Consider the following 23,442-nt stretch of genomic DNA (forward strand, 5'->3'; position numbering starts at 1 on the left):
CATGAGCTCTGCTTTGACGGCCCAGGGTTTTGCTGGTTGGGATCCTGGGCGTGGACATGGCACCGCTCATCGGGCCATGCCGAGGTGGTATCCCACCCGGCAGAGCCAGAGGGACCTACAACTGGAATATACAACTGTGTACTGGGGGGCTTTGGGGAGAAGAAGAAGAAAAAAGATTGGCAACAGATGTTAGCTCAGGTGCCAATCTTTAAAAAAAACAAAAAAAGAATTAATTGTTGCAGCCAGCCCAGTGGCATAGTGGTTAAAAGTTCACGGGCTCCACTTCAGCAGCCTGGGGTTCACAGATTCCGATCCTGGGCATAGACCTATACACCGCTCATCAAGCCCTGCTGTGGCAGCATCCCACATACAAAATAGAGGACGATTAGCACAGATGTTAGCTTAGGGACAATCTTCCTCATAAAAAGAAAAAAAAAAAGGGAAGGAGGGGCCAGCCCAGTGGCAGAGTGGTTAAGTTCACGTTAAGTTTGCATGTTCTGCTTTGGCAGCTCTGGGTTTGCCAGTTCGGATCCCAGGTGTGGACCTATGCACCACATATCAAGCCATGCTGTGGCAGGCGTCCCACATATAAAGTAGAGGAAAATGGGCATGGATGTGAGCTCAGGGCCAGTCTTCCTCAGCAAAAAGAGGAGGATTAGCAGCAGATGTTAGCTCAGGGCTAATCATCCTCAAAAAAAAAAAAAATGGGAGTGAGTTAGGATGGGTGATGACAGGAGAGTGGGCAGGGAACAGAGCCTCTGCTTAGAGAGGACCAGGGGCTCCCTGGAGCCAGGCAGGGACACCCAAGGCCCACCTGTTCTTTGGGATTAGAGTGGAGCAGCCTTAGTTCAATGCTTTACACTTTATCATGTCCACAAATCCCCTGGGAATCTTGGCCGAACGAAGATTCCAGTTCAGTAGGTCCAGGATGGGGTCCAGGTTCTACATTTCTAACAGGTTCCCAGGTGATGCTGACACAGCTGGATTTCATGCCACCCTTTAAGCAGCAAGGCCTTAGGATGAAGGATGAATACATGGGATGGGGCCTGTGACGAGGCTGGTGATGACAGGACTGGAGATGTTTCCCTCAGAATTTGGTTCAGTGGTTTGTAAAGCTCCACCTTGTCTCTACCTCACAAAGGCCAGTAAAGAAGGGGATTCCGTCCACCTTGTGCCAGAGCCAAAGGGGGAAGCCAGGCATCCCTGGGGGCCATCCTGGTGGCATCAGCAGGAACAAAATGAGAAACCTCCAAAAGGACAACTTCAGAGAAGACAGCTGGACCAGTGGGAATGTCCCCACCTGGACATTTTAACTTTACTGTGGACAGGTTCATGCATCGTCTTAAGTAGAACAGAACAATGAGCCTCACATCCGACCACCAGCTCCAACAAATCCACTCACGGCCCATTTCCTCCAACTGTCTAGACCCTTCTCAACTGAGCATGTCACTCAGCAACACCTTGAAACGTATCTCCAGAATATAACTCCTCTCTTGAACAACATATATGCTCTGTTTTTAAAAAGGAGATAAATCTTTCTGGAAAGCCATTTAGCAATATTTGTTAAAATAATTTGCTACAAAATAAAACTGTCAACAAAATAACATGTTAAATAGAGAATTTCTCTATTTCTATAGAATGAAAACTATGCAGTGTTTATCCTTTGAGAAGATGAATTTAAAGATATAGAGAACTTCTAGTGGTATAATAAGTAAAGAATGGTTACAAAACAGTATGACAGGGATGACCTCGTTTTTATAAAACTATAATACATACAACCTGGGTGTGCACAGCGAAAAAACTGGAATAAAATATATCAAAATTCAAGTGGCTTTCTGGGTAATTTTTATTTTCTCATTGTGCTTTTATGAATGTTCCAATTCAACAAGTATGTATGACAATCATAAAAACATTAAAAAAAAATACAGTGGTGGTGGGGCTTCCCGGAGGGCACCTGTGTCATCCCAAGATTTTTCACTGGTGAGTGAGCGCGTGCTCTCCCCTAGCCCCCAGCGCCCTGCCACGCAGCCCAGGGCTTTTTCCCTAGGTTTAGGGGTGGCCTCCTTCGGAGACCCCCCCGCCACTCCCTTTTCCTGGCATAAGGTCCTAGTGGCCCTCATCTGGCTCCAGATGGTAGGTGAACCTGTTCCCTCTTCTCCTAGCTTCCCTGGGATGCGTCCCTTTAAGCACCCATGGGCCTGGGCCAGCAGCTTTTTGTGTATGTCTTTGAGGAAGATTTACCCCTAGCTAACATCCAGTGTCAATTCTTTTTTTTTTTTTTTTGCTTAAGGAAGATTAGCCCTGAGCTAACATCTGTGCCAATCTTCCTCCACTTTGTATGTGGGATGCCATCACAGCACGGCTGACAGTGGAGTAAGTCCACACCCAGGATCCGAACCTATGAACCCAGGCCGCCTAAGCGGAGTGTGTGGAACTTTAACCACTCAGCCGTACAACTTTTAGACTTGATTTATTGGGCAATGACTTTACACAATCTTAGCCTTCTCTCCATCTGGAATTGAGCCTGAGAGACTGCAATGTCACATCTTGCCAATAGGTGGTGCTGCCTAACACAAGAGTACTTTTTGCCCAGAGTTTCTGACGATAGATTTCAGGTGTCATGAAAATAATAATTGCTGGAGAGGGCATGCTGACATCACATTGCAACATAAGGGCATGGGGACAAGTTTATCACCTACCAGTACCACCACCATCACCCTACAAGAATAGCCATTTCAAAACCAAACATGGAGGAAGACCAAAATCTGAGAATAAAGACAGTCCTTGAACTTGAATACATTTCATTGTAAGAAAAACTCAGTTGGGCTGGCCCCAGTGGCCTAGGGTTAAGTTTGCACGCTCTGCTTTGGTGGCCCAGGTTTGGGTCCCAGGATGCAGACCTACACCACTTGTCAGTGGCCAGGCTGTTGGCAGTGGCTCACATACAAAAAGAGGAAGATTGGCAACAGATGTTAGCTCAGGGCAAATCTTCCTTAGCAAAAAAAACAAAAAGAAACCTCAGTTTTGTGGTTCATATTCTTATCATTTCACCTCAGACCAGTGAAAACTTGACCCGAGACCAGCACTGGCCCTGGACTGGCCTTCAGGAACCCCTGCTCTAGCCAAGGATTCCAGGAGTTGGAGGTCCCTCTATTCCCCAAGTTCACATTTCTGTAAATATTAATTTGCTTCAACTTAGGGACACCACGTGTTTCCAGTGTGCAGCGAGACACATCTGCTAGATCCTTCCTCCACTCGTGGCTGCAGTGGAACGGTGCCACCGACCACATCACTTCTCTGCTTCTCTCTCCTCGGCTGTCTCCCTTTGTCTACAGGGTCAAGAGAACTCAGCATTGCACACCAGCAGCTTCATGAGCCAGCCTGCCTCACTCACCAGGATCACATGAAAGCCACCTCCAACCCAACCTCAAAATACAGCCACAGGATGGGCTCCAGCCTCACCAAACGTCAGAGTTTAGGACAAGCCAGTTCCCTCTGCCCGCAATACCTGCGTGCCCCTCACCTTCCTGACATACGCCTATTCTTCCCCAGCAAGCCAGCACAATGCCACCTCCTCTGCTCCCAAGCTACCTGGCACCCAATGACCTTAGAGCACTCACCATCTTGCTATAACGTCACAGTCCCTGCGGCACAGACTGTCTATTTGGCTTGTATCCCCTCTTCAGGGCCTGACTCAGAAAGAACCCAATGAGTCCTCGCTGATTTATTGATTCTCCTTGTTGGCAAACAAGCCTGGGCCGGCTTTTTCAACATCTTCACTTAAGATCTTTTCAATAAACCCAGCAGAGGCTGGTAAAGCTGGCAGGCTGGTTAGAAGTGAGAAAAACAGCAGGAGACTCTAGGGTTTAGGAACTGTGTCCAGCAAGAAAAGCACATCGTGTTTCCTGACCCCCCGTGGGGCCCCCAGATGCTTTGGTGTCCGCCCTTGCTAAAAAAATCTTCCTGACATGTATTAGCTCTGCCATCGTTTACCAAAAGACAACATTTTAAAAATGGAGTCAAACAAGTCCAAATAGGAATGATTTGTAGCAAAAGAACAAATTGCCTCCAAAAATATAAAATTAAGGGAAAACGGGAAAGAAGACAGTTGTACACAAAAAGTTGTGGTCAGTGTATAACAAAAGCAAGTGACTCATAGAGACACGCAGGAACACGAAGAAGTAAAATGTGTAACGATTACAGTTTGTTGGGTACTTACCATGGCCCATGCACTAGGCTCAGTGTTTACCTACGGGACCTCACTGAATCCTCACCACCATTCTCTAAAGCAAGAATTACTCCCTCAGTTTCCAGGCTCTGAAAGGCTAATAACTTGCAAGATAAAACAGAGCCAAGAATGGAATCCAGGTCTAAAGCCCTAAGGTCACTTAATACCAACTTTTTCCCTTTTATGATAACGTATTTTACTAAACGGGAGCCACAGACACAACGGAGAGCGACCGAGGCCCATCCTGAATGGCATTTGTTTTGATTTTACTAAACCTAAGACATCAGCTTACTCTCTCATGATTTACTCTTTTCCTAAAGTTCAGATGAGAAGATGGTAACGGCCCAAAGGGCTAATTTCCTTGATCCAGTAATTTCCTAAAACCCAGTAAGAAACCCAAGGATATTAATGGATAGTTCATAGAAATGGAAACGTAAAGGGCCCAACTTATTTTTTATAATGCTTATTCATTCATTAGAGAAATGCAAATTCAAACCAGAGAGACCCCATCTTCCACCGTCAGATGGCAGAGCTCAGAGGGCTCCATTATCCACGGGTGGGTGTGACAACTGCAACCATGTCCTCCTGGGAGAGCAGTGCAGCACAGACCCATCAGGACCGCACACACTCTTCGAGGCGGGAGCGCCACTTCTGGGAACTCATCCTTCAGGCTGACTCGCAAGTGAAAAGTAAGCTACAGACGCCATCTACTGCAGCGATGGTTGTAACTGCAAAGGACTGGAAACAACCAAAGTCCCCCTTCACGAAAAGGGGCCAGGTTAAACAGCTTAGGATACAGCCACGCCACCCTACACAAGAACGGGGAGCTCTTTCAGTGTGGCCACGGAGCCCCTCAAAATACGAAGTGAAAACACAGGAAACACAAGAAACTGATGACCAGGGCAGCCTCTGGGGAGGAGGCAGGCGCCGGGGTGGGAGGCTCTACTGTTTACTCTTTAGTACCTTTCGAATCTTGAACTGCGTGAAATATTAGTTATTCAGAAAAACAAAATTAAAATATTTCTACATATTGCAGCCTTTGCTGTTACTGAAGTTTCTGGCCTAGCTCCAGCTGAGTTACGTACTCTCTCCTGCAGTGCACCCCGCCTTAGGGAGCTCTATCGCAAAAACACAGGATGGTGAGTCAGTGACGACACCAGGTGGCGGCCCTGCAAGGGGTGAAACCCTTCAGGGTCAACCAGGCCTGCCCTTCCTCCCTCTGTCCACAGGTGGTGCGATAAGGCCTGCAGACCTGGGTAGACAGCAGGCACTTGGGGAACCCTCGGGCCTCTGGCTGCTGACCAAGAGGCAAAGAAAGAGGCAGGTACAAGTAAGTAACATAAAATAGAAATTAACTTTATTTTTCTGGAAGAAGCAGGTATCCATAGCTGGGGCAGTAACTTTGGCGACAGAGGCTGGTGGGAAAACACGGAACAGCACAGGGGAAGAGCTGGGTCAGAGAGGAAGCACTGGTGTCCCTCCAGGGCAGCTACCCCCTTGGTCTCCTTCCAACCCTGGGGCCTTGGGCCCTGGTCCCTGCCAGAGGACGATCTGGCACCCTTGCTCTGCTTCCTGAGCCACCTCAGGCTATTTCCAGGCACAAGATTCTCAGACCAGCCAAGTCCTGTAACATGTCCATGGCGAGGCCCTAAGTCACATTCTGTCCGACACTCCAACTGCCCACCAGGGGCCCCATGGAGAAGGGCCCAGCCCTGGGAAGGGCCCGCCAGGTGCTGGTCCACCTTTCTGTGTAGCCAACACATCCTCCCTGCCCAGGGTCAAGCCTGGCTTCCCCACCAGCAGGGCCTAGGGACACACTCCAGCCACAGGCCCTGCCGGGCCTGGAGCCAGAGGCAGGTCAGCCGCAGGGCCTACTGAGGCCACCCTCAGGCCTGCCTTCTTGGGGTCCCTTCCCGCACCTTGGCTGGGGGGCACCAAGGGCTGAACTGAAGTTGCAGGGACAGCGCTGGGTGAGGGAGGGACTGGCAAGGCAGGGCTCCCAGCCTCCTGCTGCCTTGGCCTCATTCTGCCACTGGGAGCAGCAGGTGGCAGCAGGTCCTCCCGGCCTGGGCAGAGCATCTCCCCAACCTTGTCAGCTGGACAGGCTCAAGTGATTCCTTCAGGGCACATCCTCGGCTCTCCAGATGTTTCAGCGCCTAAGGATGGGAACCAACCAGAAAGGCGCTCTGTCAACAGAGTACGGAATGTCCAGCACAGGTGGGCACAAGAGGGCCTCTCGGTGCCAAGCAAATCAGCTGAAAACTGGTAGTTCTAGGCAATAATTCTGAAACATAGCATCTTGGGATGCCTTTTTTCTTTACCTTAATAAACTAAAAATAAGAGAACAGCAGTCCCGTGTATTAAGGCGTCCGAGGGCGACAGGGACAGTAAAGCCTAAGTTTATTTGGATGCAAGTTAGTGAGAATAAGCCCGAGATAATGGCTAACATTCAGTGATGGTGTCCTGTGTGCCAGACACATGCTGTGTGGAACGACGGACGCCGCCCTCCTCAATTCTTCTGACCACTGCTGTGCGGTGGGCACTCCCACTCCCACACATTTACATACAAGAACACCGAGAAGTGAGCACACAGGCGGAGCTGACGCAATCCATGAGCAGAAGGCTGGGCTCTAACTCGGGACGGCCAACGCCAGAGCCCACAACTCTGAAACCCACACCCCACCAGCGCCTCTCCTGGGATATGCTGGGATTTACCCATTTCACTACTTTCTGATTTGGTAAAACTTTCATATGTATATATACTTATACTATATTATATCTAGACATTTTGTTATATACACACATATGAAAATTTTTTACAGGAAAGGGATTTTTTTTGCTAGGCGTTCCTTTAAAAATGTGTTAAAGCTCTGTGTTGGGGCCGGCCCTGTGGCTGAGTGGCTTAGTTTGCGTGTTCTGCTTCCGCAGCCCAGGGTTTGCCGGTTCGGATCCTGGGTGTGGACCTACGCACAGCTCATCAGGCCATGCTGAGGCGGCATCCCACACAGAAGAACTAGAATGACTTACAACCAGGCTATACAACTATGTACTGGGGCTTTGTGGAGGAAAAAAAACAGGAAGATTGGCAACAGATGTTAGCTCAGAACCAATCTTCCTCACTAGAAAAAACAAAACAAAACAAAAAAACTCTGTGTTACTTTAAACTGCAATATGAAATGAATAGATGAGAAGTAGTTGTTTAAATCAGGTCCTAAACCCCTGGAGCGGGCTCAGGGGCGCTGTGGGAGAGGCCCAGGAAGTGAGCCCCCCCTGCAATGGGAGGCTCCAATTCCCTTCTTACTCACTATTGGAACCAAGTGCTAGAAAGTCTAAACAAACAGGCTTAGGAGAACCTGTTTCCACCCAGAACTGTCTGCGTGCTGGGATCGGGGCTGCCTTCTCTCCCTCTTGCTGGGGAACCCTGTGTCTCCTGGCTGTGCATGGCCTTCGAGGTGCTGAACTTTCCCCTGGAGTGGTGTGCCCCGGGACAGCCCTCCAGGGACAGGCAGGTGGCAGGGTGGGGCTTGCTCACTTGTGGTGGGCAGGGCCACAGGAGCCCAGGAGGTGGCAGCCGGCCTGCTCCAGGTTCCAGTCGAACATCTCCAGCACTTTGTGGCACTCGCCTCGCGGCCGCAGACCCAACCCAAAGAGCTGCTCCACCTGAGGAGCAGAGGGTGGCGCCATGGGACACACTGGGGCTGAGGGGCACCGGACCAACATGGGGGCAGAGGAGAGCCAGAGGTGGGGGGTGAGGGCGGGGGAGAGCAGCAGAACCAGTCTTCAGGGTCCCTGAAAGCCAGAGTGGGCAGGAGGTGGTGGTACCTTCAGATACTGGGCAGCCCTCTGCACGTTCCAGCTGTGGCTCTGCAGGGCCGCCTGGCACTCCTCTGTGGTCACCCCATGCACCATGGCCTGCAGCTGGGCACACCCACCACCCACCGGTCAGCACCACTTGGGCCCGTTCCTCTGTGCCCCTCGGGCCCATGCCCCTCCTCACTGGCAGCCATGCCTGGCACTCACCATCTGGATCTTATCTGCTGGCCGTCCAGCCTCTGGTCTGTCCCCAGGGCAGCCCCTCTGTGGCAGCCGAGTGGTGGCCCTCAGGGCTGGTGGCCGGATCCCTGGGTTGCTGTTGTTGGTGGAGAAGTTGGCCTTGGGGTCTGGGGCAGCCTGTGGCATCGGTCGAACAGTAGCAGTGGGGGCAGCAGGGGCTGGGGTGCTGGGTGGGGGCAGCAGCAGGGGCACAGGCAGGGGGGCTGGCTCTTCAGGGCTCTGGGCCTCACGCAGGAAGCGCTGGTAGCGCTCCAGATAGGGTGGGCGCTCAGGCAGCAGGTAGTAGTGGGTATTGCTGACCTTCTTGCCATCACGGACGATGGGCAGGATGCAGGGACCAGCCCGTGGGCCAGGGGCCTGGATCACCTGGGGTGTGGCGTACTTGGGGTCCGAGGCGAAGCTTTGAGTGGTGGGCATGGTCTTCCCAGGTGAGCTTGAGAGCCGAGGTGGCAGCGGGGAGCTACCAGGTGGCACCAGGGGGCTGGGGGTCCTTGAGCCTTGAGGGGACAGGGGCTCCCGGGGAGGTACCCGGGGAGGGGAGGCAGGTCCAGGCCATCGCCCCATCTCCTCCTCGCCTGAGGGGGCTGGAGACAGCTCGCCACGTGGGCGTGTGGGCCTCGGGGGGATGGGCACCCGGGGGGGCACCTGGGGCTTGTCGTCACCCGGCGGGCTGGGGGAGGGGCCCAGCGAGCCAGCTGGGACCTGCAGTTGCCGCATGCATTCCTGCTGCAGTGCCTGGAAGATCTCTGCGGTCTGAGCCGAGTCAGGTGGCTTGCTCCCACCCTGGGGTGGGAGGAACAGGTTGTCCTCCAGTGGAGGGAGGAGCCGTGCCTGCTCGGGCACAAAGGCGTAATTGGTCTCGCCCTGGTTGGACCCAGCAGAGACCCCTGCATCCACCAGGGTGCTGTTGATGGAGCAGACCTCAAAGTCATCCTCATCTTGGGCCACATCGTCGTAGGCAGGAGGCGGGGGCAGTGGGCGCGCATCCCAGTCCACCACCGGCGTGGGATGCAGAGGCCGGGGCAGTGCCCGAGTGGGGCTCTGGGGCGGGGTCTTGTCCAGCAAGGAGCAGGCATCCATTGCCAGCTGCGCCAGCGAGGGTGCAGAGGGTCGTGGGGCTGGGACCACAGGCTCCTCGCCGAAGTCAATGAGTGCGACCTCGCCGCTGCCGCGGCCTGCCTTGGCACCTGGCACCCGGGCCGAGGGCTTCGCCAGCCACAGTCCACGGGGCAGGCCTGGCTTCCGCAGGCCCAGCCTCTTGAAGTCGCTGGACAGGGGGTCTTGGTCCTCACTCACAGGGTCGTAGGTTGGTTCTGCGATGGAAGGGAGACCCCGACAGGGAGGCAGCGTTAGGCACTGGGACAGGGAAGGTGGGCTGTGGGGAAGAAAGCCACGTATCCCCCACCAACTCCCCATTCCCAGTTCCCCCGAGGTCAGCCCTCAGCGGCTGAACGTCTCCATGCGCACCGACCCTATTCACACAGGAGGGCCAAACGTTCTCTGGACGCTGTCAGCCCTCTACACAGGCTGGTGACCCCTGCCTCCATCTCGGCTAGAACAAGCAACACCCCACACCTGGCTGCCTCAGATGCTCCCTCCATCAACACAAGACCCATATCCCCTGCTCCTGGGCCCTGGTTAGTAATCCCTCTCCCCACCCCATCACGGCACACCATTAGTGCAGGCAGGGGGCTATGGGGCGTCCCCTAGCATCAAGGGCAACAGAAGTCATCATTGGAGAGGACAGAGCTCATGACCCACCGCCATGAAAGCCCAGACACAGCCTCTGCAGGTCCCAAAGGGAGCGGGGCAGGGCCACGCAATGGCAGAGAGAGGCAGAGGTGGGCGCCAGGACCACACATGTGTTCCAGAGGCCCAGGCCTTTGGGGTGGGGGGCGAGGCAGGCATGCTGGGCCGGGTCAGCAGCCAAAGCTCCCAGCACATCTTTGCTCCCCTCCCGCCAGCCAGCCCGCCAGGGCCCTGTACCTTCCAGGAGGAGAGGAGGAATGAGAGGAGAGAGGGGGCGGGGGCCAAGGCACCGAGCGCAGCCCCACTTACTCTGAGTGAAGATGGTAGGCTGAGGTGGGCGAGGTGGAGGCTCCCCTGCAAGAAAGGCCATGCGGAGAGCAGAGGAGGGCCAAGCAGAGAGACAGAGGACAAGGGAGGGAGGACAGAGCCAGACGAGACGGCAGAGTTGGGAGGGGGGGTGGGGAGAGAGAGAGAGAAGGAGAGCCGTGAATAGGGGCGAGTGACGTAGAAATTCAACAGCAATGGGAAGCAATGGGGCGGCAGGATGGGAAAACCGTGTTCCGGAACGACAGTCCCAGGATCCGGGAGATGGATGAGGCTCCTGGCCAAGATGAAGGCCGTGGGGTGGTTTTGGCTCGGGAGAGGAGAACAGGATTAGAGGGCAGTGAGGAAAGCCAGGATCTGAGCACGGCGGGAAGGAGGAGGGAGGAGGGAAGCTGAGGCGGGCAGGCCAACGCAGGAGCAACCGACCGAGGATGCCCACCTCGGCGGATACAGCTGCCTCTCATCTTCCACCCCACGCCCAGCCAGAGCCAGGGACACAGCTGTCCCCCTGCTGCCCTGGCCCAACCATCCCAGAGCCAGAATAGCCGGCTCAGGGCGGCCTGAGGAGACAGTGCCCCTTCCAGGGAAGCTGAAGCGCCAGGGGATGTCAGGGAGTCGGGCTCTTACGTTTTCCCCTTCCCAGATGCTGGGCAGGTTGGGAGGCGCTCAGTTCCACACTCAGCAGGTCAGGAGGGTCCATGGGGTTTCCCAGATACAGCCTGTAGGGAGAGAACCAGGTCAGAGGGTGGGGGGAGCATATGGAGCGGTGGCAGCGAGGAAACCCCTACAGGAGATGCTAGGCCTGTCCCCTGGGGTCAGGCAGAAAACAAACACCTGAGTGTCCAGGGGACCATCTTGTCCTAGACACCTGCAGACTTGGGTCTGGAGCACAGGACTTTCAACTCCCAGTAGCTCCCTTCTGCGGATCTAAGCTGTCCCCAGGGAAGGGTATCGTGGAGAGAGGGCAAAGAAAGAATCCCTGACTGCAGGCTGAAAAGCCCAGGACTGCAGGGGCTCCAAGAACACCCTACAAGGGCAGAGCTGGCCCTCTGCAACCCCCCGGCCCCCCAACCCACACCTGGCAGCCACCTGCTGACACTCTGTTCTCTCCTGCCAGGTCCAGGGGCATCGGGGCTGCATTCCCCTGGTCAGGATGGGGAGGAGGCATCCTTTTGCCCCACTGCCAGGAGGTGGGGTAGGGGCAGGGCCACCTGTCCTGCTCTCAATTCACTCTCAAACCCTGTGCCGACTGTCAGGATCTGGGACTTAGTCACTAGGGCTGATTAAAGCCCAGAGGAATGGGGCTGGGCCGGCCACGGCGCCAGGAGCAGGGCAGAGGGCGCTGGGCCTCCTTCTGGGGGGGGTCGTCTGTGCTCTCCTGCCCCAATTCCCTCAGGCCCTCGCCTGGCCCTTGTAAGTGAGAGACACAGGCCACCCTCCAAGAGCTTAGTGTTCTGGTGTGTGGGGGCACAGGGGTCAAGGGCCTGCTCCATCATGCTTCTCAGGGCAGGAAGCTGTATCAGGAGAAGTCAGAGGAGAAAGGGCTGCAGAGAGCCAGGCATGGCAGCCCCCTGGGGCCAGCAGAGAGGCATGGCAGCCTGGGCTGAGGAGCTGCCAGGTGGCTCCCTGGGGCGGGGCACCCAGGAAGTGACTAATTCTTCTCCTCTGTGTCCTCCCCAGAGGCCTCTCCATTGACCTCATCCTTTCACTTAGAGGAGACGGAACTCCCCTCCCGGGTACAGAGTGAGCTGCTGCCTAATATTCCCTCTGAAGTGTCCCCACAGTGAGTTCTTTCTGCCGTTGTGCCCCTGGGCCTGACCCAGCAGCTCCCATCTCCAGGACTCTGGTACTCCCAGCAGGAGAAGGGAAACTGCCACTCAATTGCTGGGGTCACAAGGGAAGCTTTCCTACTTAACGCTTCCAAAGGCTATGCCCAAGTCCATTTCCCTAGGGCCAGTGTGCCGGGGTGCCAGGCTGTGGCCCCTGGAGGCCTGTCCACCAAATGGAGTGTGGGTCCATCCTTTGAAGCTCCTAACCCAAGCTCTGCCAACAGGGAAAACCTGCTGGACAATGACAGACTGTGCCCCATGATGTGACAGGGACCTCAGAAGCCTAGGGGCTGCTGGCTGGTGCCCAAGGCAGGGTCCTGCCCCGTACTCACTCGTCAATCTTGTCGGGGAAGCCCCAGCAGTGGCGGGGGTCGCTGTCACCATGCCCCGTGTGGATGAAGCTATTCTGCAAGGGCTGGCTGATGTCCTGGGCTGAGAGGCCGGCCACGGAGGTCACCACATTGCGAGGGAAGGGTCCCACACACAGTGTCCGCGTGTTCTGCCCACGCCACCAGTAATTCTCAGCCCTGCCCAACAAAGATGACATGGTGAAACCCAGGGCGTGGTGGAATGGCCCCAAGGAGTGGGACCCTTTTCATACCAAGCTCTCTTTAGCCAAGATATCTGACCACCTTGGCAGAAGGGAACACAAGGGCTAAGGTCCTAGGATCGGTGGCCACAATCAGCCCACCTCCTTCTTAGCAGCCCCCCAGGATCTGCCTCTCCCCCAGGACAGGGCCTGGCTGTTTGCATACAGCCTTTTCCCTAAGCTACCTACGTGGGTCAGACAGCTTTTCCTACAGTTTACAAATAAGGAAACAGGTTCAAACAAGTGACGTGACTTGCCGACAGTGGCCAGAGAGATCGCAGCAGACCCAGGATTCAAATCCAGTTGTTGGTATGTAAGCCAGCACCCTTCTCACAGTACCACCTTCCCTCCCTCCTCCCCTCTGGCAAGGCCTGGGCCCCTGTCTTCTTCTGACCACCCAAATTCATTCTTCAACCAGTTCTGGGAGATCTGAACTGCCAGGGCCCAAGGGAGCACCATGCCCTTAGCACTGGGCTGGGGCCAGGCCCTCCAACCACGACCCATCTCCTGCACACAGCCCTTCACGTGTTTGGAAGCAATCTACGCCTTCATGCCACCAGTTTACACGTCTCCAGTGCGTTCCACCACCTCCTGGCAGGGCTGTGGGACCCTCGCCCTTGCCCCCATCTCCCTCATTGGGAGGAGCTCTACTCTTGTCTTAAACAAGGGGTCCAGAAGGGAGCCTAGCCTCCCAGTGTGGCTGGACTGTGGGACCACCAGCTCCTTGCACTGACCTCAGATACAAAATCAGTTGACTAGGCCTAAGCCTGGACCTGGGGTGGGGTTAGGCAGACAAGAAAGAACAGAGTGCCCTCCTGGACACTTCGAATGCTAAGAGCCAACAGGCTGTGAGGCTCCTGTATCCGCCACTGGGATCACTCACGCCTGACAAAGTGGGCAGAATCTGAACTCAGGCAGAGGTGGCGACAGCCTCGTGCTGCTGTGGTGGACACATGTGGCACCAAGCTGCATGCCCTCACTGCAAACCCCCACCTGTACATCACCTGTCCACCGCCAGGAGCGTACAGAAAGGTCTCCTCCAAACGGCAGCCAGACCAGAGGGGCTGGGGGAGGCTGCAGGGAGGCAGCAAGGCCTGAGAACCTGGACCCTCCCACTGGGGCAGCAAGACCCCCAAACAGCCTGTTCCAGAGACCAAAAGTCGAACCCCACGACACAGCAGTCCTTGGGGAGCCGAGAGGTGGGGTGGGGGAGGGGGAAGGGCCGAGCCTCCTTATAAACAGGGCCGCTGAGCGGCCCACCAGACACAGCAACCCTGTGATTACCACCCTGCCCTCGGGCGGGACGGGCAGGAAAGGAAGGAAGAAAGGACAACACCCAGGAAGGGACAAAGACCATCCAAAAATAGCAGGGCCACTCCAAGGAAAGAGCCCCCCACTCAGGGCTGGCTGAGGTCAAGGCCCTCCCTTGGAGCAGGGTGGGAGGAAGGCCTAGCAGCAGGGGACCCCGCTGCTGCTCTCCCGCAACACCCACTGGTGACCTGGGTTCCGCGTGTCCCTCCGCGGAACTGCCTCAGACACCAAGCCCAGGGCTGGACGTTGGACTCTGCTCTCCACACCTCTCCAGAGGTGCTCATTAATGGGGGCGGGGGGAGAAACGCAGCCGAGGCAGAGATGTAGCACAGAGCAGAAGGGATTCACGTTCAAGGCCAGGTCTACCCCATGACCACACCCTCCCTCTGTGGACCCTGAGCAAAGCCAGACTGACAGGAGGTCACTCCCTCCACTCTTTTCCTTTTGCCAACACAGCCACGCTCCTCACACAGAAGCCTCCTTTGGACCCCTCTCTGAGAGGCAGAGGAGACGCCAAGCCCACCTCCCTTATTAGAGGTATGGCTAAGGCAAGAGCCCCCAGTGACTGCTGGGAGTGATGCCACTTCTCAAAAACGTCTTTGCTCCTGGGGGAGGGGGAGTCAGAGCGCAGACTATGTGTATGGAAGAGACCGCCTTGGGAATCTCATCCCAAGCACACTCGGAAGCAGCATCCTCCTGACAAGGTTCCAATGTAACTTCTGAGATGGCCAACACTACACTGCACTGCCCAGCAGTCCCCTCTGGGGCTCAAGGTACCAGCAGCCAGAGAGAACCAAGGCGACCCCTTCCCACTCAGCCTGATCTGGCCACACCCTCTCTTCCCCCACCCCCAGGAGAACAGGCCAGAGTCTCCCTGCCAACAGGAGGGCCGGGCCATCTGGTATTCACCACAGCAAAGACAGACACAGACACGGTCCCCAGGGAAGTGAGCAAAGGGCCCAGCACCTCCAGCATGAGCTCTCTATTTCCTGCGGCAGTCTGTCAGCATCCTGGGACAAGCAAGATGTAAGGCAGCGCTGAGAAACCAAGGCCTGGGCCAAGAACTGCCTAAGGCTGCCGTGCTCCATCAGGGACCACCCTCTGGAAATGTCAGCCCTTGTCCCAGTCCTGGCCTAAGGGAGTCCAGAAATGGCTGACAAAGGTTGCTTAAACTTTCTGCTCAAAACACCAGGCCACCCACTTCTCTGTGAGTGTCCCAGGCAGCCCCTGGCCTCAAGGGACAATACAGACCCTTGCTTCCCCCTCCCCCACCCACCACAGGAAGCAGAGGCTCCAGGCACCAGGCCAGGCCAAGGACCTGCAGATGGATTTCAAAACCTCTGTCCCCCTTCTCCAGTTCTGTAAAAACAGACCATGAAAGTGCTGCCAGCATCCCAGCCTCCAAATAAGACCCTCTGGAAAAGAGCAGCCACCACTGTCCCTCGGTCTAAACGGAGCCTCACACGCTTGGCTGACAGAGCATCTGGGTGTCCTCTCTCTGTCCCCTGCCTGGTCCCCCAAGAAGCACTGAGCCTATAAAGTACATTAGAGCCAAGGGCTAGGGGAATCCCAGACTCTGGACTAGGAAACAGATACTGGAGACAGATCCACAAGCAGGGATCCGAGACTGACAGCAAAGCACAGATATGGAGAAAGCTGAGAGCAGGTGGAGAAACAGACAGAGAGCCACATCTACAAACCCAGATTCAGGGACACACAACAACAGAGAGCCCATCCACCCGAAGACATGGAGACAGAGCCAGCCAAACAAACACAGATATTCAGACACCGAGAAAACAAGGAGGCAGAGGTCAAGCTGTGGTACCACCGACACACAGCCCCACTCCCAAAGCCTCACCGGCTGTCGTGGCCTCCTGCCCCTCACCTCCCACCTCCTGAGCAGCTCCAGGAACCAAGTGCGGGCGCTGTGGTCCAAGTCGGGCTGGTGGCCCTGGAGGAGGAGCCCAGCGAGCCCACACTGGCAGGCAGCAGCAGAGCCAGCAGCTGGGGCCCAACCGGAGCCTATGACGGAAGGGCTGGGCAGGCCACGCCCACAGTGGCCTCCCAGGAGGAGCGGCTCCCCTGACCCCTCCTAAGGCCTGCCTCGCCTCCAGTGGTGACCCAGCTCCAGAGACACACACCCCAAAAACACATGAAGCTCCTGAGTCACCCCCTGGGGAACATGGGGCCCTGGCACACAGGCCCCCACTGGGAGCAAGGTATGGAGGAAGTAAAGACCTGGGGACTACATGGCACTACAGGCGTCAGGTCCAAGGTCCTCTGGCTCCCGGAGGTGGGAATGGTTGCAGGCTCAGACTTCTGGCATAAGGTCCTGCCATGCACCTCCAGAGGGGCCCTCAGCCTAGTCTTCCTATTTCCAGACTGTTCCCCAGAATGCCACGCCTGCCATCCCTGCCTTGGCCCCTCCGCTCCAAACCACAGACTGTATTCCTTCCTGTCCCCCAGGCCTCTCTTCTTCTAGAAGCTTTCTGCTTCTGTCCACCACCACTGACTCCCCAACCATACCCCTCCCCCAACACAACTTGCTGGTATGTCATTCTTAGTCCCAGATACTGGGCCCAAAGGCAGGGGGAGCCCTTGGCTGGGGAAGAGATGCTGGGGCCACAGTGGGTGCAGGTCATGTTCCTCCACAACCAGCCTGATTCCAGGGCCTACTCCATCACTCTGACTCAGACCCAGAGGCTCTCCCCTCTCACCAACCCCCATGAGGCACAATGTCTAACCAAAGGCCCCAGACTCCCAAACCTGAAGTCCAGGGAGAAAGGGCTCTGTGGGAAGCAGCCGCTACCCTCATCCCTGTCTGGCTCTGAGTCAGAGGACCTGGGAACGCAGGGAATTTCCTCTGCCTCACTCCTCTTCCTGGTCCTCCATGCTCACCCCCTACCCCAAAGGCATCTCAAGCCTGCCCTGCCCCAACCAGTTCCTCAGACACCCTGGGGATCAGATAACAGAGGGTGGGGTGAGGGTGGGTGGGGCTTCCACAGTAGGCGGCTTGAACCGCAGGGGCTACGGGTAGGAGACAGTGACTCAGGAGATGCTGCCTGTGGGCAGAGATCCATGTTGCCAGGTGTGAGGAGGAGGAAGGGTTCAGGAATAGAGGCCCTGCGAGAGGAGCCTGGGCAGTAGCAGGGCGGGGGGCTGTGGATGGACAGCAGAAGATGGAGGGGAGCCCTGGGAGAGAGTAGTGGGGCTCAGTGGGAGGGCAGAGGCTGCCAGGAAGAGGGTGGGGCCGCTCTGGGTACTGAAAGGCACCCAGGTGGGCAGTCCAGAGTCTTTATCCTGGGAGGAGGCAGGGAGGGGAGGGGAGGGGAGGATTAGAGAAGGAATGTTAGGAGTTCCAGAGTCCCCAGCTGTGGCCTTGAGGCCAGGCTCAGCCACTTCCTATGCCTCACGTAACACCACAAGGGCAGTTTGGCCCTGACCCACACAGCCAGGGCTAGAGTCCAGTGGGAACAGGCGGTGGTGTGGCGGGGTGGGGGTGGTGATGGCAGCCAAATCCCCTGGGAGCGGCGGCACCTGGATACCAGGGGTGGACACAGGCCTGTCCTCCTCTCCCGTGTCATGGCTCAGGCCCACCACAGCCTGCGGGTTGCTGGGGGACTTTGGAGGCAGAAGAGCTCTTGCCCACAGGGCACCTTCAAGGCAATGCCGGTGCAGTCCCGTGCTCCCTACCTCCCCTCGATGACGGTGATGACATCGTTCATCTGGATATGCAGCTTGTCTGGTTCTTCAAAGTCCTGAAGGGCCCGCATGTCAGTGGGCTGGGCCTGGGGGCAGAGACAGGTCATTGCCCTGCCCGGGACCGACCCCTGATTGGGCCACCAATCCCAGCCACCATGGGCAGACAGGCCCCCACCTCCAGTAGGAAGTCCCGCAGGGCCACAAAGGTGGGTCTGTCCTCTGGCTTGTGAGCCCAGCACTGGACCATGACGTTGTAGATGTCCTGGGGGCAGTCCTCGGGCCGGGGCAGGCGTTCCCCTTCCTTGTCAATCTTATGCAGGATCTGGTGGTGGGGTGGTGCAGGCTGAGGACGAGCAGAGCCCCCCCTCTTCACTTCTCACCTTCCCTCCAGCTCACGGAACAACTAGAGCTACAGGCCACCATGCCTGCACCCCAAAGAAGAGGTCTACCTATGTCAGGGGGCCAATCCCTGGGCCTCTGACCCTTACCCCGTGGGTCTAGGGCCTCCCGACAGGTGGCTGCAGCAAGGGCTAAGAATGTGAGCAAAGCCCAGTCTGTCACTCTCCTGATCACTCGGGGCCCTTCTGTTTGCTCAGCTATCCAAGAGGTCATGCAGACACAGGGCATCGGGGACGGGACTCCAGCAGACAAGAGCCAGTTCCAAGGGGACCAGGTTGGAAGCGAAGGATCAAATCAATGCTTGCCCTCCCCCAACCCTGTGGGGAGCACATCGCCAGCCCCCTCACCTGACTGCCATTGAGGCCAATCCAGGGCTCCTGGCCATAAGTGAACATCTCCCACAATGTGACCCCAAACATCCAGGTGTCACTAGCATGGGAGAAGGTACGTGTCTTCAGGCTCTCGGGGGCACACCTGGCAAAGGTAAGGGTCAGACAGAAGAAGGTATCTCAGGGAACCACTCACATCAGCCCCAATGGACGTAAAATGCTCATTCAATAAAAGTGCTGTTGCCCCATCTGCCAGGCTCAACAGCAGGAGCTGGGGAAACAGTACGACGTGGACAGGGCAGGACTTCTTGACTGTGGGGGGCACAAACTTGGAGAAAATCATCTCTGCTCAGATCTCTTACCCACATGCAGCCTGGGATGGGGAGACGGTGAAGGTCCCAGGTGAGGGAAGCAGGGAAAGGAAGAAGGTCAGAGGCTCCGGGAGGTGGGAGGCGGATAACGTCTCAGGCTGCTTTCTAATTGTGGTGGGAGGATGACAATTTCCAGATTTTGGGCAGGAGCCTAGGATTTGGGTCACTTCAGCAGGAAGGTGTGGGTGGGAAATTTGGATAGGGCCTGGGGAAGAACCAAAATGGGTGGGAACAGCCACACTGGCTTCACCCAAACATCCCCACACTCGGTCCAGGACTCCCTCTTGGGGGAGGAAGAGAACCACCACTGCAGGGAAGCCAGCAAAGGGGGTTCCAGGGTGGGCTGAGGCAGAGAGTGAGAGGACTCTGCCCTAGGTGGGGAATCAGAAGATCGTTCATGAGACTGGAGAACTGGCCCTGCCACACAAAGGGGTTAGGACCTAGGGAAAGCCACTCAAAATCTCTAAGCCTTGTGTTCCTTGTTTGTGAAATGGGAATAACAATAATCTGCTCACTTCACTGAGTTGTTTGCAGGGGGCTGCATAAAAAAATGTGACCTTGTAATTTACCATCTGAACCAGGACGCTTGAGTATGGAAGGGGGTGCTACTAATTACTCCAGGACAACAGGCATAATCCAGGAGGGACAGTCACCCCAGGTGTAAAGTCAGTCAGTTATTAATTAGGGTGACTGTCCATCCTGGATTAGAAGGGCCCTCTGGCAAGCAGAACTAGACTGACTCCTCCCACCCCAAAGCAGGGAGACCACACTCCTTCGGGTGCTTCAGACACCAGAGGACCACAACGGTCTCAGCACAGGATAAGCTCACACAGCAGGCAGGGCCAGGTACCACCCCAGCATGCAGGTGAACATCCCTGGTGACAGTCTCCAAAGCCCAATGTGGTCTGTCCCTGCCTGCCACTAGCTGTACCTGGAACGTGCTCACCAACCAGTATTTGCCTGGTTAACTTCTGCTGATATTTCAGGGGCTTAATGTTGAATTCTCCAGGAAGCCTCTATGAGTCCCCACAGCACCTATCCCGGTGCATTCCAGTACCTGGCACATGGGCCCTCAAGAATTCCTGGATGGATGAGTGAATGGATGGGCACACAAGAAGGGCAGCCCAGGCCCAGAACAGACAAGGGCAGTAGTGAGTATAAAGGCCCTGGAAGCTCTGAGGTCTGGGTGTGCAGGGGACAGGGTGGGGCAGGGTGGGGTCCAGGCCCTGTGAGCTGGCAGCACCTGCCCCTCACCAGGCAAAGGGCACCTTGCGATGCTCCTGCATGACGTAGTGGTCGTCATTCTGGGGTAGTGCTCGCATCAGCCCGAAGTCCCCGATCTTGACCAGGTCACGGGTGGCCAACAGCAGATTGCGGGCAGCCAGGTCACGGTGAATAAAGCGCTTGGACTCCAGGTAGCCCATGCCCTCAGCCACCTGCACAGCATAGCGGCTCAAGGTACCCAGGAGGAAGTGGCCCTGATGCTTGCGCAGCCGGTCCAACAAAGATCCCAGAGGCGCCAGCTCTGTCACCTGTGGCCACAGAGGAGGCGGGAAGAAAAAGCGTGACTAAGCCCTGCCCCTCCCTCAGCACCCCATGCTGGGCTCCCAGTTGCTCTCCTGAAAACCTAGATCTGCTCAAGCCATATTCAATGCTCCTACCTAGCCTGTCCTCTGGGGACCTCTAGGAGTCCCACAGCTTCTCAATCCCTTCCCTCCAGGCAATGTGGGAAACTGAGGCCCAGAGAAGCAACCCAAAGAGCCTCAGGTTAGAAATTCCAAAAACTAAACTCTAGGGCCACCCTCTGCCACGAGTATAACTCTCTGCCAATGAACATGAGCAAAATCCAGAGGTATACGTGGGCTCCAGCGCACACAGTCAATTCTGGGCCAGGCCTGTTAACCCCTTTCCCGTATCAGGTGGGGACCAAAGCAGGATCTGGAGGACTTCTGACATTCGTCAGGATGAAGAGAGTGACCACAGCACAGGCAGGAGGAGGGGCAGACCTGGGGGCCCAGAGCCCAGAGCCCTTCCCCATACTCACCATCTTCATGGGCGGTGTGAGCACCACACCGTAGAGGCGAATGAGGTTTCGATGGTCAAGCGAGTGCATGGCATTGACCTCCCGGATGAAGTCGTCCATGGCCTCTGGCTGGCTCAGCACATCAGGCTTCAGGCACTTCACAGCCACACTCACCTGCCCAGAGTGGGACTGAAGGGAGTCAGGACAGGCCCTAGCCACCAACACTGAGCTGCTCCTCCCTCCAACTCAGCTCAAACATCCCTGCCTCAGATCTGCTCTTCCAGGCAGGTGATGGTGTCACAGGTGCCTGTGGCCTGGCTGACCCCCAGGGGCCATCAGCTGGGCCTCCCTTCCTCGGCAAATGCCCAGGTTAAATAGCGACCATAAGGTAAGAGATAACCAGTACGATGAAAGAATATTAAAATGTCATAACAAAATGGAATATTAAAAGTGTTTATGGTTTAAAAGTAAAATGTTTTAAATAAAATGCCCAAAAACTAGTCTATGGTGACAGACATCAGAATAGCGGCTTCCCTTGGAAGAAGGGGCTACACAGTGGAACAGAGATGAGGGAGCCTTCCAGGGAGCTGGAAATGTTCTAGGTCACGATCCGGGCAGTGGTGACATGGGTCCAGGCACACGTAAAAATTCCCTGAGCTGTATCCTCAAGAACTGTATGCTTTATTGTACTTATTATTGTATTTTAAATACGATGCCAAGACCAAAGGGCAAGATTTAAAAAGTTGTATCCAAAACGTGTACCTTAACTAAATTCAACAATACACCCTAGGAGGGAGAAAAGGCAGAAATGCTAACTCTGCTTCCTCTGAGTAACGGGATTATGGGCAATTTTTTTTTCTTAGTTTTTAAATAGTCCCCAACTTTATAATAAGCAAATGATTTTTGTAATTGAAAAAAGAAACAGATGTGTCTAGTTAAACCGGAGCATGGACTCCAGGGTGAGTCACTTTGCAACCTATCACCAGCTCGCTTCACAACCCAGCAGCGTGGACAGATCCACCTAGAGGGCAGAGCGGGGCCTCACCCCACAGGACCCAGAAAGCTCACCGTCTTTCCCGAGGGGGCGTCCCACTCGCCCCTGCGCACCACGCCAAAGGAGCCATCTCCCAGTTTCTCGAAGAGATGCAGGTCCTTCTCCCCAATGAGGCAGGTGAGGCTCTGCAGAGGCCCCTCACCTGCTGGGCCCCCTGGGGTGGGTGAGGTCTTCCGGAAGGTGCTCTGAGAGTGATGAGCCGGGAATTCAGCCTCCAGCCGCTTTCCACTGAACACCTGTTTGAAGGCAGCCAGGGGCCAGATGGAACACTGAAGCCCCAGGGCTAGTCATTCAGTCCCGCCCCACTGGGTCCTCGGCTAGGCCTCTAGATAGGTCCTGGCTTTGCCAAACTGGAGGCCCACGGACCCTCCGGACCACACCCCCAAATGGAACCCACAGTGTGGTCTCAGGGTGTGCACCAGAAATGGACTGACAGGCATGTAGCTTGTGGCCTCACACCCAGCTGTGGGGTCAGAGACAACTCAAAGCCACTCCAGGCACCACCTTCTGCCCAACCCGTCCCTCCCTGTCCCCCCTACCCCGCACAGTCTCCAGCCCCTAACCCGAGCAGATGGGCAGGAGCCTGAGGGGCCCTCCACAAACACCTCCCTGTCCATTTTTAGCCCTGGCCCCTTCTCTGAGTTGCCCATTTGGCGCTGTCTGTCCACCCTCCCCAGGGAGTCGGCTGCCCTTCATCCTGCCAGCGGAGAGGATAATTTGAGCCTGACATTGGACCGTGAGTGTGTGCAGGGCGGGTGCAGATGAAGCAAGGCTTTGCTAGGGAAGGGCCTGGGAAGACAACTGGGCCTCTGGAGGGACGCCTAGAGCTGAGGCTCAGAAAGAAGGAAAATTAGGGAGGACTCTGCAGCCTGGGGTGGAAAGGGAAGGGCTAAAAGTCAGGGGACAGGAGGAAGGAGGCCCTGAAGGTCAGAGCTGGCTCCATCAGTGGCCACTCCCACCAGGGCACACAAGGCCATGGCTTCAGGCTGCAGACTGTGCCCAGTTGGGCCCCTGCCTCCCAAGGTTGGCAGAGCCTGTCTGTATGGGGTAGGAGGCATCTCCAACCTGGGGGCCTCTACTGGCTGCTGCTCCATCCCTCCTCCCAGTAACCGAGATCCCTTATGTTTACAAGCAATGTTCAGCTGACAAGGCCCTTCACAGCCTTTATCTCAAGGGACCTCCCCCACGGCCCTGTGAGGTGAGCTGGGTGATGTGGCCAGCACCGTTTTACTGAAGACATGCCTCAAGTCTGGCCCAGGGACCTCCTGCAAGTCAGGGGTAGATCCAAGACCCTGAATCCTGGCATACCACACAGCTCTTCCTCCCACCTTCACCCGCCCCACACACTCCTCCTTCCCTAAAACCTGGGCAAGGGACCAGGACAGTGTCCCCAGAAAAGGCCACAGGATCCCAAGAGACAGCCCCTTTGCCAGATGGCAGCCAGGAAACCTCTACTGCCCAATCGCGGTCCAGCTGTTCTG

General features: G+C 56.1%; 1 protein-coding gene across 9 annotated transcripts in view; it reads right to left on the reverse strand.

The window, feature by feature from the left end:
- Positions 1–5,563: 5,563 nt before the first annotated feature.
- TNK2 (tyrosine kinase non receptor 2) overlaps positions 5,564–23,442 on the reverse strand; it is a 41,238-nt gene continuing 23,359 nt past the window's right edge. For 2 of the 9 annotated variants that reach the window (XM_046658440.1, XM_046658435.1), the window contains exons 4-16: positions 21,976–22,197; positions 20,929–21,081; positions 20,139–20,416; positions 18,532–18,658; positions 17,961–18,107; positions 17,777–17,871; positions 12,516–12,710; positions 10,982–11,073; positions 10,340–10,384; positions 8,249–9,594; positions 8,051–8,146; positions 7,761–7,888; positions 5,564–6,384 (exon numbers count right to left, since the gene is read on the reverse strand). In XM_046658440.1, coding sequence (XP_046514396.1) covers positions 6,378–6,384; positions 7,761–7,888; positions 8,051–8,146; positions 8,249–9,594; positions 10,340–10,384; positions 10,982–11,073; positions 12,516–12,710; positions 17,777–17,871; positions 17,961–18,107; positions 18,532–18,658; positions 20,139–20,416; positions 20,929–21,081; positions 21,976–22,197 — 2,931 coding nt within the window. In that variant the 3' untranslated portion in view covers positions 5,564–6,377. Of the gene's footprint in view, positions 6,385–7,756; positions 8,018–8,050; positions 8,147–8,248; positions 9,595–10,339; positions 10,385–10,981; positions 11,074–12,515; positions 12,711–17,776; positions 17,872–17,960; positions 18,108–18,531; positions 18,659–20,138; positions 20,417–20,928; positions 21,082–21,975; positions 22,198–23,442 lie in introns of those variants that run through there. The other 7 variants (XM_046658439.1, XR_006888216.1, XM_046658437.1 and 4 more) reach the window with 7 other exon arrangements.

This window comes from Equus quagga, chromosome 4, assembly GCF_021613505.1.
Source record: "Equus quagga isolate Etosha38 chromosome 4, UCLA_HA_Equagga_1.0, whole genome shotgun sequence".
In the NCBI taxonomy this organism is placed as follows: domain Eukaryota; kingdom Metazoa; phylum Chordata; class Mammalia; order Perissodactyla; family Equidae; genus Equus; species Equus quagga.